Source organism: Canis aureus, chromosome 36 (assembly GCF_053574225.1).
Source record: "Canis aureus isolate CA01 chromosome 36, VMU_Caureus_v.1.0, whole genome shotgun sequence".
Taxonomy (NCBI): Eukaryota; Metazoa; Chordata; class Mammalia; order Carnivora; family Canidae; genus Canis; species Canis aureus.
Genome location: NC_135646.1, coordinates 6,270,373 through 6,282,947, shown reverse-complemented (window position 1 = coordinate 6,282,947; position 12,575 = coordinate 6,270,373). Strand labels below are relative to the sequence as shown.

Sequence of the window (12,575 nt, the reverse complement as noted above, 5' to 3'; positions counted from 1 at the left end):
CCCTGCCCCGGGTGGGGAAAAGGAAGGAGGCAAGGGGTGGAGAAGAGTCCAGACTCCCCCAGCCTCTCCTTCCTACCCCATTCCTGCCTCTAGCTGCTGCTCCTCCTTCTGCTCCCCCGCCTCCTGCCCCCTGCCTTCCCTCTGGCAACGTGTCCCCATCAGGCCTCCCACAGCCTCTCCTGTCCCCTTAACTCTTTTACCTTTTGGTTGCCTGGCACCTTGCAGTTTACTGAGTGTTTTACATTGGCCGCAGCACAGAATCCACAGCAGGGAGAGACGGGGACACATTAAAAATACCTTCAAATTGCCAAGTGTTCTTGTGAAAAATGCAAACATCCCCAGAACGTTGAACAATTAGGCTGGCAGTAGCTCCGAACTAAATCATTTCGTCCTCTGCCCTCTCCCCAGCCACTCAGCACAGCAGAGGGGGCCCCGGGGAGGTGGGGAGGAGTACTTGGGGCGGTGCCTCTGCGGGGTGGGGTGTCTGGGCCCCTGGGGGAGGGGGTGGAGGGAACTAAGAAGGTAGGCTTGAGGACAAGCCATCCACTTTGCAGTGTTGCCTGTAAACAACATGCTCTCATCAAGCCCCAAAGGCTGGCCCAACCACCGCCCTCATCCCACTTGCTCTGAGCTCCATCACTCCTTCTGGTATCTCAGAGGTCAGAGGGAGAATTTTTTTTTTTTTTTCAAGAAAAAGAAGACTTTCAGGGTGGAGTCAACATATCCAAAATCCTGGAGAAGAAGGTGGAAGGAAGATGGGGAGCAGGTGGGGGTCCAGGAGGCCTGGCTCTCTTTAACCCAGCTCTGCCACAGGGCTCAGAGTCCCAGGGATGTCACAGCCTCACCCAAGGACCAGCTGCAGCTCAGGGGCCGGGAGCTGGTATCCTTGAAAGCACGTATCCATTGGGCAGTGGGTAAACCAGAAGACCCTTCCTTCGAGTGGGGCCGGGGTGGGGGGCTCTTGGTTATCCCCAACTGAAAATCCGGGGGTGGGCCAACAGTCCTGAGGATCCTTTGGGCTCCCACATGCTGCAGTCCCAGGATTAAATCAGAAAAGCAAGTCTAGGCCAAACCCCAGACCCAGCATCTTGAGGGCTCCCAGAATGCTGCCTTTGGAGGCTCCGCCCTGCCTCCCACATGCAAATGAACCACACAAACAAATACAATCCACACATCACCCCCGCCCCCAGCACTGAACTGAGCTGCAGTTGCCCACTTGACATAATGCTAGGTTGTGCAGCTAAATTAAACATGCATTAATTTCGACCTTGGTTTAACTTTTCAAATTCTGCAGCCTATCGGTCTCCAGCTCTCAAACATTTTCGTTGGCCGTCGATGAAAGCGTGTAGGACCCGCATGCTGTGTCTACTACATTCCTAGGGCTCTGACCCCAGGGAACTCAGGCCTCGAGCCTGGAGAAATCTAACGGCGGGTTTCAAAGAAATCTAACAAAATGCCGCATTTGCGGGGCGTGAGAGTTATGTCAAGGTCCGCTCAAGGCCACCTCCTCCAAGGAGCCCTCCCAGACCACTCCAGCTCTCAAGAGTCCCTCCCCGGCCAGGGTCAGAGCACAGGCTGTTTACAGTTCGTGGGACTCATTCAGCAGCAGAGGCACACCGTGGTTGCGTGGCCGTTTGGCTGCATTCGTCACCTGTGTCTTGGTTATTCCACACATTCGTGCTTTGTCTTACTGTCCCCTCACTGAACCGGGAGCTCTCCGAGGTGCCTGGACCTCTCCTCGGCCTCCCCCGAACCCTGTCTGCTGCCTCAGGCCACGGGAGCAGGGCAGTGCTGCGGGGAGGGGAGCTGGAAACCCCGGTGCCACCTACCCTCCATGCCGTCCTCTCGGTGCCCATCGAAGTTGTCATAGGAATCCCAGCGGATGAGGGGGTCGGAGGTGTTATAGTCCACGGACACGCTCGGCCCGTTCTCCAGGTGTTCCATGCCTGACGGAAGGAGGCAGGAGGGCAGTGCAGAGAAAGGTGGGGGAAAAGGCCGATCAGCAGCTAGGCAAACAGAAGAAGCCAACGGCTCCCCCGGGGCTGCCCCCTGAGGGGCTTCTCATTCTCCTGAGCATGGTGGGGTGCGGCCAGCGGCTTCAAGTGGACAGAGAACCCAGGAGTCTGGTTTCTTGCATTGTCTGTTTTATTTTATAGTGGGGGGCAGAGGGAGAGAGAGAACCCAAAGCAGGCTCCACATCCACCATGTAGCCTAACGAGGGGCTCGATCCCACCACCCGGAGATCATGACCTGAGCCGAAATCAAGAGTCAGGTGCTCAACCGACTGAGCCACCCAGGCACCCCTGTTTCCTTGCATTCTTGAAAAGGCTCGTATGTGGTCATGGGGGACATCAGGATGGGACACTGAGGAATGAAGACCCCTCCTCCTCCAGGAGAAAGCTGGGGGGCCCTCTGGCTAGGCATCTGTTTCTTCCTTTTCCATGTCCCGGGCCCCCCCACCCCCGGGGCAGTGCCAGGAGACTGGAAGGTCTGCCCCTGGAGTCGGGGGGAGTGTGGAAGAGGCTTGTGCTGAGTGGCATGGGGTAGGGACAGCAGGGAAATCCCAGCCAGGACACTGAGAGGACACAAGGGCATGCTAGCCAACCCCCTGACTTCCTCTTCAGATGCTCCCGGCTGCCGGCAGGACTCTGAGGGGAGAAGCAGTCTCTCCCACTCATCCACGGGAAGATGAAGGCCGCACAGGCCGCAAGTCCTGCCTCCTGGGGCAAGTCCCTCTCCTGACCTGGCAGTCCCTCCTTGCCTCTTCCCAGAGTCCCTCCGTCGGTAGCCTAACTTCGTCTCATCTCACTCTGTTCTCAAATAGGATGGAGAACAACTGGTCTCCACATATAACCAGTCTGAAGGCATACCAGCTATTATTAAATCGGCCTTCTCATCTTCAGGTTGAACCACCTCAATCCTCATAAATACTTCTCTCGCCCATCTAGCACCTCTGAACGTCCCTTCAGCCACTCCCCGCATCTACCACAGCCCCCTAGTCTCCGAATATAACGGGACGGTGACCTAATGGGACCAGAACAGTTTATCCAGCCCAGCACCTCTTGGTCAGCTCTTTTATTTTTATGATCCAAACATTAAGTCATTGGTTCATGTTTAGCTGGGGGTCCACTGTGATACCCAGATCCTCTACTGCTGGCCTGCCTCTCATTCACAGGGAACTTGCTCATTGTAAAGCACGTCAGTGGGAGAATGACGGGGGTGGAGTGAGGACAAGTGAGGATGCAGGCAAGGGGGTGGGAAAAAAAATGAACTCTAACAAGCTTTTACCTTGAATTTTCTCTGGTCCGTAAGAAAATACAAATTCTACTTTGCCATACTCTGGAAATCGATCATCTGAAAAGGGAGAAGGAAAGACAAAAATGAGCAGTTAATTCCCCAAACGGACTTCAGCTTTATCTTTCAGGAGAAGGTAAAAATAATATGCAAATATATGGCTGATCATACCATATATATAATGAAATGGCCTCTTGCCCACCTTTGGCCCAAGTGCTACTTGCTTGAAACCATTCCCAACCGTTTCTATTTCTTGTCCTACTAGCAGTTGCCTCTAAGACTCTAAATAATAGCCACTGTTTTTATGCCACTATTTCTAGACATACCAGTTTCAAGCAATCTCCATTGATTTACCATGAGGACGGTAATTAATTTGGCCTGCTAATATCACTCCCATCTCCCTTCTCACTAAATCAATTAGTAGTAATATTTATTCTGATTTCCTTTGCGACTTTAAATGCTACAACTAAGCCTCTGTTTCGTGAGCTGTCCATTTTCAATGGTGTCCCCTGACTCCCTCCATGTAAGAGAAGAAAATTCGTGCCCCCACTTTCTCCTCCCTTTACCAACTCCATCTTTATGTTGTCTGTTTTCCCTTTACTTTTCCTTGTTAAGACTGATAACATTTACATTCTGTTCCGTAATGATTATGGCATCCCCTCTGCTTTTGCCCTCCTGGCTCCAGTACAGAGGAAGCTCACCACAGAAACATCCTTTTACTACATGAGCCAGACTGCACTGCGGGGGAGGGGGGGGGGTCAGGCTCCTCCTCCCCCGAGCGCCAGCCCTACTCTCTGCTCTTGGCCTAAGACCAATCTGGACACAGATCACCATCCACTGCTTGTGGGAAGAGATGTTACAGTAGGGATGGCAGGCGTTCCCTGGGGTGGGAATGTCTCCGTCACTGCAGGCGCTGCTTCGTGGTATCACACTTGTGTGTCTCTTTTTCTCCCATGGACCTGTGAGTTCCCTGAGGGTAGAGCCAGACTTCTATCTCTTTGTAACCCCAGAGACTAGCACCTGCCTGGCACATATAGACACACAAGTATTTCTTGGTGGATGGATGGGTGGATTTGGGTGAGTGCGTAGATGGTTGGATGGGTAAGTAGATAGATGGGTGGATGGATGGATGGATGGGTATGGATTGTTGGATAGATGGATGGATGGATAGATTTGGATGAGTAGGTGGATGGATGGATGGATGGATTTGGATAAGTAGGTAGATGCATGGGCAGATGGGTGGATGAGTGAATGACTGAACGGATATGGATATGTCTCAGGCCTGAATGTGATACAGACATAACCTCAAATAGATAAAGAAGCAAAGGGAGACACTTCCCCAAACACCTCTTCTTCCCTCAGAAACTGGTCCCCCCTTCACTGCTGCCATAGCTCCTCCATCAGTGCTCTCCTACCCTGTGGTATGATTATTCCTTGTGAGGTCTATGTCTCTACTCAGTGAGCCCACCTTTGAAGGCATCATCAAGGTCTTCCTTCCCAAAGACAACCCCCAGGTCATGGATGGCACAGGTGTGGAACTGCACACGGAAGATGACATCTCGGGCTGGGCTCCGGAACTTCTTATGGTAACACTTCAGCTGGGTGGGAAGAGAGCAGAGCCCATCAGGGACCCGAGGATGGGAAATCAGGTCTCAGGGAGCCTCCTTCTTAGCAGCATGACTGAGACCCCAGGGCTCACCCAGCCTTAATGAGGGAGAGGTCACCAGTACCAAACAGGATCTCAGAGCTATCTGGGGAAACTTCTAGAAAGCAGAATGTTGGAGGCCAATCTTGCCCTGTGGGGAGAAAACTGTCCTCCCAATAAGTTCCTGCACACAGAATGGAAAAAGGGAGGAGTGACTTTAAATTGCAGGAGGAAAGACTGAAGTTAGAATTGAGGGAGTCCTTGTCACCACAGGAAGCCAGGCGGGTAACAGCTCACACTGAGAGATACTTCCCTGGAGATGTTCTAGAACAAGAGACAAGCACAGGAGAAGAGATGTCCACCTCTGAGGCAGGGGAATGGACAAGGACTGTCGGAGGCCGGAAGGGCCTCGCGGGAGCCCTGGTGGCCACCGAGGAGTGACAATCCTGTCTGAAGAGGCAGGAGGGGAGCAGGAAGACAGAAAAAACGAGAAAAAATAAACAGGGAGGAGGGGGCACTCACCAAGATGTCTCCCTTCAGGAGCAGCCCGGGCTCGATGGTGATGCAGATGCTGGTCTGGCTGTCTCCTTGGACATTGCTACAGGAGAGAGGGGAGCAGGGAGCAAGAGCTGCGGAGGGGGCATGCTTGCTCCTTGCCGCCCCCTGCCGGGGGCTCCCTGTGGCTCAGCCCTCTGCAGGCCGAGATCCTCCTGGAAGAGGTCCTGGCCCTTCTCCCGCACCCTTGTCCCCATCCTCGCCCTCGCGCAGCCCTGGCTGCTCATCCCCTGGGATACCTACTAGATGCCAGACGTGTAGACAGGCTGCATGGCCTGGTAGATCCGGAGAAACGGCCGACATCCTGCAAGGGAGGGTGGTGTCAGGCGGGGTGGGGGGCAGAGGGAGAAGCAAGGAAGGGCTGGGGGCAGGAGAGGTAGGCAGGAGACACGAACAGAGAAAGGAGGAAGGGATACTAACTCTTCGTCTGAGAGATACTTTTAAGTGGGTAAGAACCCCTGTAGCATCCAACATCACGTGCCGGCGGGCGCTGCCAAAATCTGACCCGTGACTGGACCCGGGGCTTAAAGAAAGCTCAGGAGGTGGGGCCTCCAACCCAAGCCCACACCTTTACCCCCCGATGCTGCCCCTTGAGAAAAGATGGGAGACAGCAGGGGAGGGAAGCCAGAGGGCCCGGGCAGGTACCTCCTTTAGACTCGAAGTTGGGGATGCCGTGCATGATCACGTGGTGCAGAAACAAGGGCTTGTTGTTCATTTTGATGGAGCCAGAGAGCAGGCCACTGAAGTAGTGCACGTACCTGGGGGGCCGGGAGAAGGGCGGCTTCAGCCAGGAGAGCTGTCCCACAGCAGAGCCTCCCCGCCACCACCCCCACCTCTCTCCCGGGCCTCCTGGAAGGGGGGGTCTCCACCCCAGCACAGTTCTTTCTTGCTGCCGGGAGCCCCAGGTAGGAGGACGAGCAGGTACCACTCAACCAGGAGCGGAATGGAGCCAATACTCCTGTTTGGGGGTTCTCTGGCGTCCCCTGGTGGTCAACGTGAGCATCTCTTTCCAGCCTCACTCCCACCCAAAAAGTTCCTCCCCCGCATCCCCGACAGGTATCAATAAGCTGCTCACCGCTGCCCAAGGCAAACCCCTCCAACACCCTCACACGGAGCTGAAACCAAGCTTACGCTTGTGCCCAAGGCCGCCGTTGGGCCCCGACCGACCCACCAGCTACATGACAGTCTAGCAAACAGTAAGAGCTTAATAACTAGAGTCCTTTACTTTTTTATATCACACTGAAGTGTAGGAGATCCCTCTATATATGGTACTGAAAGACCCCTAAATTCCACCAAGTCCATCAAGTATCCCCCGCATCCCTACGGTCAGTACTCCCCAATTCTTTTTGGATCATGTTGGAAGAACCCAAGAGTTAATCCAACTCCACTCCTTCCAGAAGAGAGGGGAAACCGGGTGCAGAAAGAGTCGCTAACACGTAGCAAGGACACACAAGCTGAGCGTGGGTGGGGAGAGAAGGAAAGCAGTCTGAACTTCGGTGCACCTGCTGCAGAGAGAGGTCAGTCCCTCTGCTGTGGATTGGACGCCGCGCCCTTCCTCTCTGAATGGCCAGAGGACGCTGCGCTGCGTCCGACACACCAATCCGCATGCATCCTGAGACTCCGCGAGAGGCCAGGGAGCTCCCTGAGGCTGGTGGAGCCAGAACCCACATGACCATGACAATGGTCCCCTCCTGTCTCTTGACTCCCTGGCCCACCTCCAGGCCTGTGCGCCTCTGTCCCCGGGCCCGGGGAGGGGCCACCTCGCACTACCCAAGCAAGATAATCTGATGGGCAGCCCCGGTTCCTGGTCAGCCCTTGCCCAGCCCCCAGCCCCATTACTCAAACCGGAAACCTGGAATGGCGGTTCCTATCAGATCTCTCAATCGTGCCAACAGGATGTGTCTGTGTGCTGGGGACAATGAGTCCGGGGGTGGGGTGACGATGAATGGGGCAGTTGCAGGCAAAGCCCCTCCCTCCCTCCCTCTCTGCCCTCCTCTCCTCCAACTGCTCCGCTCCCTACAAATGACACTGCCCAGAAGGCGGGAGAGTGGCAACAAATACACAATGAAGCCAACAGCTGTCCTCTCACCCACGGTGCGCACGGCCCGAGTTACCCACCCATCAGCAGATGCGGTGACAGATAACGAGCTGCAAGGCAGACAGATCATGTGAACACCCGACTGCGCTGGGTAAGCGCACGCTGCACACCGTGGAGTCCCTAAACCCTCCTACTACTGAGAGGTGGCCCTGGTCGCATTCCCCAGGCTTCCGGCTTCAGGGATGTGGCTGCTCTCCCACTCTCTCCAAGCCACATCGTGCCCTCATACTATCAGGCTCCTCCATCGGGACTTCTTATCCTTCAAAGTCAGACTCATGACCAAGGCCACCAGTCACACGTAGCGAGCCAGGGCCTGACTGGCGGGTACTTGAATGACAGTTCCTTCCTCCCTGGGAAGACTCTCATTGATCCACAGCTGCTGCGTCTGGCAGCCCAACCAGAATTTTCTGCACACAGACATCCTGTTTCTGATGGCTGACCCAGAGACCAGCTACCGGCTGCCCTGTGCCCGTTGTAAGGCGCTGGGTGGCCTGAGGACTCACTTGTGCTTGGGCTTCCCGCTACAATGGTAGACACAGTCACCGGCAGAGCCAGCACCCTTCCAGCAAGGCAAGCCAGGTGGGGGTGATGGGGAATACGATGAGAACCCCAGCCTGGGGAGGCAAGGGGTCCTGCTGGCCCAGTCAGTGTTCTTCTTTTCTTTTATTATGTTTTATTTATTTACAGATACAGAGAAAGAGGCAGAGACATAGGCAGAGGGAGAAGCAGGCGCCAATCAGCATGCATCCTGAGGCTCCGCGAGAGGCCCGATGTGGGACTCAATCCCAGGACCCTGGCATCACGACCTGAGCCGAAGGCAGATACTCAACCCCTGAGCCACCCAGGTGCCCCGGGTGCCCCCCAGTCAGTGTCCTGATGGGCTAGAAAAGTCAGGGGGATGCTCTGGCCCCTGGGCCAGAAACCTGCACTCAGATGCCTCCGTCTTCCCCTGGGAGCCCAGCCCATCCATCACCTTCCCAGAATGTTCAGCCCCACACCCACCCCATCACTCCATTTTGGGTTTTTTCCCCTTCCAAGGATTTCTCATGACCTGAAAGCACCTTGATGGCTCGTGTCCTTGGTAAACTCCGCGGGACCTGCTGAGAGAGTCAGCCCCACAGCCCCCGCGCGCGGAGCAGTGTGGCACATCACGAGGACACGTGGCAGGGCCACAGCTCTGGCCACACAGGGGCTGGGTTCCCCTCCCCATCTCCACTCGCCCCTCTGGGCCTGGGCTCCTGACTCACACTCACCTGCAGCCTCCCCACAGTCCACTAGCCCTGATTCTACGTGTGCTCTTCTGTGGATCAGCCATCACTACACAGTACGCCATCCCCAGAGCAGAATCCAGGGGCGGCCCTCGGGACAGGCGGTGGCACAACTGGCCTGAGTTACAGGCCCCCGAGTACCTTCTAGCTCTGCTACTGACTGCTGTGGATCCCGGCCATGCTGAGCCCCTACCCCCCGCCCCAGGCTCAGGCTTCTCATCTGTAAAATGGGAATGCCCTGGATAGCTGTTGTTCAGGTTGGGACTCAAATCCACCACCTCTGCCAGGTGTTCCCTGACTCCCCCTTCATTAAATATCCCCAGTATCCCCCATCAGATCTATCCCATCCTGCTCTCTTTCTTTCCTAGCACTAACCACTATAGAAATGGTCCTGTTGGTCTATTTACTTGGGCAATGTCCATCATGGGATATCAGCTCACTGAGGGCAGAGCACTTCGTCCTGTTCCACTAGGTATCTCCAGCACTCAGAACCTACTGAAGCACCTAAAACTTGTCCAATGAATGAATGAATCATCTCTGCCCGCCCTGCTTTCTTCTAGGGCTCCTATGGGCTCCGATGAGACCATGTGCTTGAGAGCCCTTGGTAAAATTTTTGAAGCTCTTCCAGCAGAAGATGACTGACCCTCATGGTAAGAATCTGTGACGTCCTCAGGGCAGGTGGCATTGACATCAGCCTCCTCTAAGCTCACCAAGGCACGGAAGCAGTCCTACTGCCAGAACCAAGAACAGCACTGCCTTCTTAATACGGGCTGCCTTCTTGCACCCAGACCGATGCGGCCTCCACCAGCAGCCCCATTGCTCTCCAGCACTGGCCTCAGGAGCCAACTGCCATGCCCAACTGTGGGTACACACAACTGCCCATGGGCTCACCCGGGTTCCTGAGCTCACTCCACTCCAGGCTGGCACCTGAACACACCCCCACCTAGGCATGGCTGTTCCAACCCCTGTGGGTGCATAAGGCTAGTCCCCAAGATAGCAAGCGCGTGCGCGCGTGCACACACACACACACACACACACATGCATGCACTGGCTGTGAGCCCGGAGACCCACCTTCTCTGGGATGGCTGGCCAATGGGCACAATCTTATCCTCATAGAACCGCTTCATGGCAAACCGGTCCAGGGCCTGATCAGCGCTGCGGGGAGAGACGGGTGGTCAGAGGAGCCAACTCTTATGTCCAAGAGTCCCTTATCTCCTCATCCCTGCTCCCCCAAACCTATAGAACCCTCCAGGCACCCCATGCTGAGAAGCTCTCAGGAAAAGAGAGTTCCAGCATCTCTGCTTTCTATGTATGTACTGCAGGACTCAGCGCAGGGGCTTTGGAGCCAGACAGCCTGACTTCCCACAGCAAGTCTGCCACTTACTTATTAGCCCGGTGTCTTGAATCCGGTTATTTAACCTTTCTGAACCGGATTTCCCTCCCTGTCAAAGGAGACTGACAAGTGCCTTCCTTGAAGGTTGTTATGGCAATTAAGTGAAATAACACCTGTAAAGAGCTTGGCACATGTGGCCACACAGTAGGTGTACAGGAAATGTTCACTGTTAAGGGAAGATTAGGCTGGGTTGAGTTTCTTAGAGCCACAAAACTACCAACTAAGGCTCCATAGAACATTCTATCTACCCACAAAGAGATCATTTTAAAAGGAAGAGACAAATGATGCTGCCTGTCTATTCTTGACTCTCCAATGACATCCCATCCCAAACCCCAAAATCTTTATCGAGGCCCACAAGGATGAGATAACTTCTGGATGGTTCCGCCAGAGCCAGATCTGATCCAACATTTCTTTCTGACTCCCTCACCAGCTCACTCAGGAAAACAGGTCTTTTGCCAAAGAAAAGTGGCCCCGAAAGGTGGGTGGATGGGGTGTCCGTGGGAGGGCTTGCCTCCCAAGGCTGCTCCTACCAGTGCTCTCAGTAGAGAGGGAAGGACTCTCCGTTCTTCTGCCCTGCCATGCATAGCCACCTGCCTCAGCACTGGAGGCAGATCCCTCTCCTTTCTGTGGGTTCCTCTACCCCATCCCCAGCACCTCTCATCCCGCATCATCATTCTCCCACCCAAGGAAGGGCGAGGCCATGGGGGGAGGGACAGAAGGGGTTTCTGCTGGCAATATTCAGAGAACGGGAGGCTCTTACCTGGCAGAAATGTTGCTGTAGTGCATGTAAGCTGCGATGACAACACCTATCCTGCCTCGGTTTCCCTAAAAGAACCCCAAACACAAAGCCTTTATTTCTAACGTCAGCCCGACTGCCCCAGAGCCCACCCAGACACCCGGAGATAAGGGGGCAGTGGCTAGAGAGAGGGAGAGGTTCTAAGGGAGAACAGGACGGGGGAGGAGAATGCAAGGGAGGGAAGCAGGTGGGCTGAGTCTCAAGGAAAAGAAACCCAGCCGATCACCCACTACACCTGAGGGCCCCTCAAGCTCACAACTCCCCATTTCCCGGGGGGTGCCCCTGGGACATAATCTACTATCCCCTAGAAAAAGGCATACACACAGATTTGCATGCTCACGCAATCCAATGTGCCTACAGGTAGGCGCGCACAATCATCCAAGGACACATCTATGCATGTGTGCACACACGAGCGTATGTGCCTATGCGTACAGACACACACACACACACAAACACACACACAGCCGTTGGCCCCCGCTCTGACCTTATTGTGAAGAACAACGACATTGTGAGGGTCTGCGTTGAGCCAAGTGTCCATGGCCTTGCAGACACTGCAGATCTTCTCCAGGGCTGGGGTGTGAAGGTCAGGCCAGCCAAATTCAAGTACCTGTGGCCCAAGTCACAAGTGAGAAGGGGCGGAAGCCCCAGAGAGTGGACCAGGGCAGCGGGGGTGACACACGCCCCACATGTTGGTCCCAGGGCTGCAGCCACTCGCCCTCCTAGCTTCCTGCCCCTCCCATCAGCCCAGAGGGGAGGCAAGGGTGTGGGCAGAGAGGACGTGGGCCCCAGGATCAGAGACCCTGCGCCTGAGTCTCAGCTCTGACACTGCCTCGCTCTGGGGCCTCTGGCAAGTCATGGAAGAGTTTCCTCATATGTGTGTAAAGCTGATGACCCCAAGGTCCCTTCCACATGACTCTAACTTCAAAATGTGCTGGGACCCCCCAGCATTTCCCCTAAGCTCTCCTCCCACATATAACCCCAAAGCCCAGCCCTGAGCCAAGGAGGAAAAGTGAACCCCTCCCCCCCCACTGCTAGTCACAGCTCTCTTCTAGGCCTGGACACACAAACCATGGATTTTTCAGGCCGGCCGAGAGAGAGCCTGAAGGGGGCAGAGGGCAGATCTGGAGAGCAGCCTGAAACTTTTCTTAACTCACAGACCACTAAAGTGAAAGAGAACTCGTGCTTGGAAGAGCCGAGGGAGCACATCCGATACAGCCCGTCCACTTTCAGAGGTGCCCAGAGAGCTGTCACCTGCTCAGGGTCACAAAGCCATGGGCACCAGAATCCAGGAACCAGAGCATACATCGGGCAACTCAGCCCGCGGAGCCAGCGAGTGAACACCCGTTGGCAATTCCCAGCCAGGTCATATCCAAAGTGCTTTTCTATTAGGCTAGGAATCTCGTAGCTCCAGCCTCACCCCAGAGAGATACCAAGTGCACCCCAGGGGGGCAGACCTGGGTAGGAAATCACTGTACCGAGCTTGGCTCTCTGTATGTCTGGCAAAAACCATAAATACGGTCTTTTCC

General features: G+C 55.1%; 1 protein-coding gene across 17 annotated transcripts in view; it reads right to left on the bottom strand.

Annotated features, from left to right (window-relative positions):
• Window positions 1-12,575, bottom strand: part of TNS1 (tensin 1) — a 204,346-nt gene that overhangs the window by 75,509 nt on the left and 116,262 nt on the right. For all 17 annotated transcript variants that reach the window (XM_077885485.1, XM_077885494.1, XM_077885487.1 and 14 more), the window contains 9 exons: window positions 11,534-11,656; window positions 11,014-11,078; window positions 9,932-10,015; window positions 6,140-6,252; window positions 5,738-5,798; window positions 5,462-5,537; window positions 4,763-4,892; window positions 3,289-3,354; window positions 1,830-1,946 (listed from right to left, as the gene is read on the bottom strand). In XM_077885485.1, coding sequence (XP_077741611.1) covers window positions 1,830-1,946; window positions 3,289-3,354; window positions 4,763-4,892; window positions 5,462-5,537; window positions 5,738-5,798; window positions 6,140-6,252; window positions 9,932-10,015; window positions 11,014-11,078; window positions 11,534-11,656 — 835 coding nt within the window. The remainder of the gene's footprint in view (window positions 1-1,829; window positions 1,947-3,288; window positions 3,355-4,762; window positions 4,893-5,461; window positions 5,538-5,737; window positions 5,799-6,139; window positions 6,253-9,931; window positions 10,016-11,013; window positions 11,079-11,533; window positions 11,657-12,575) is intronic.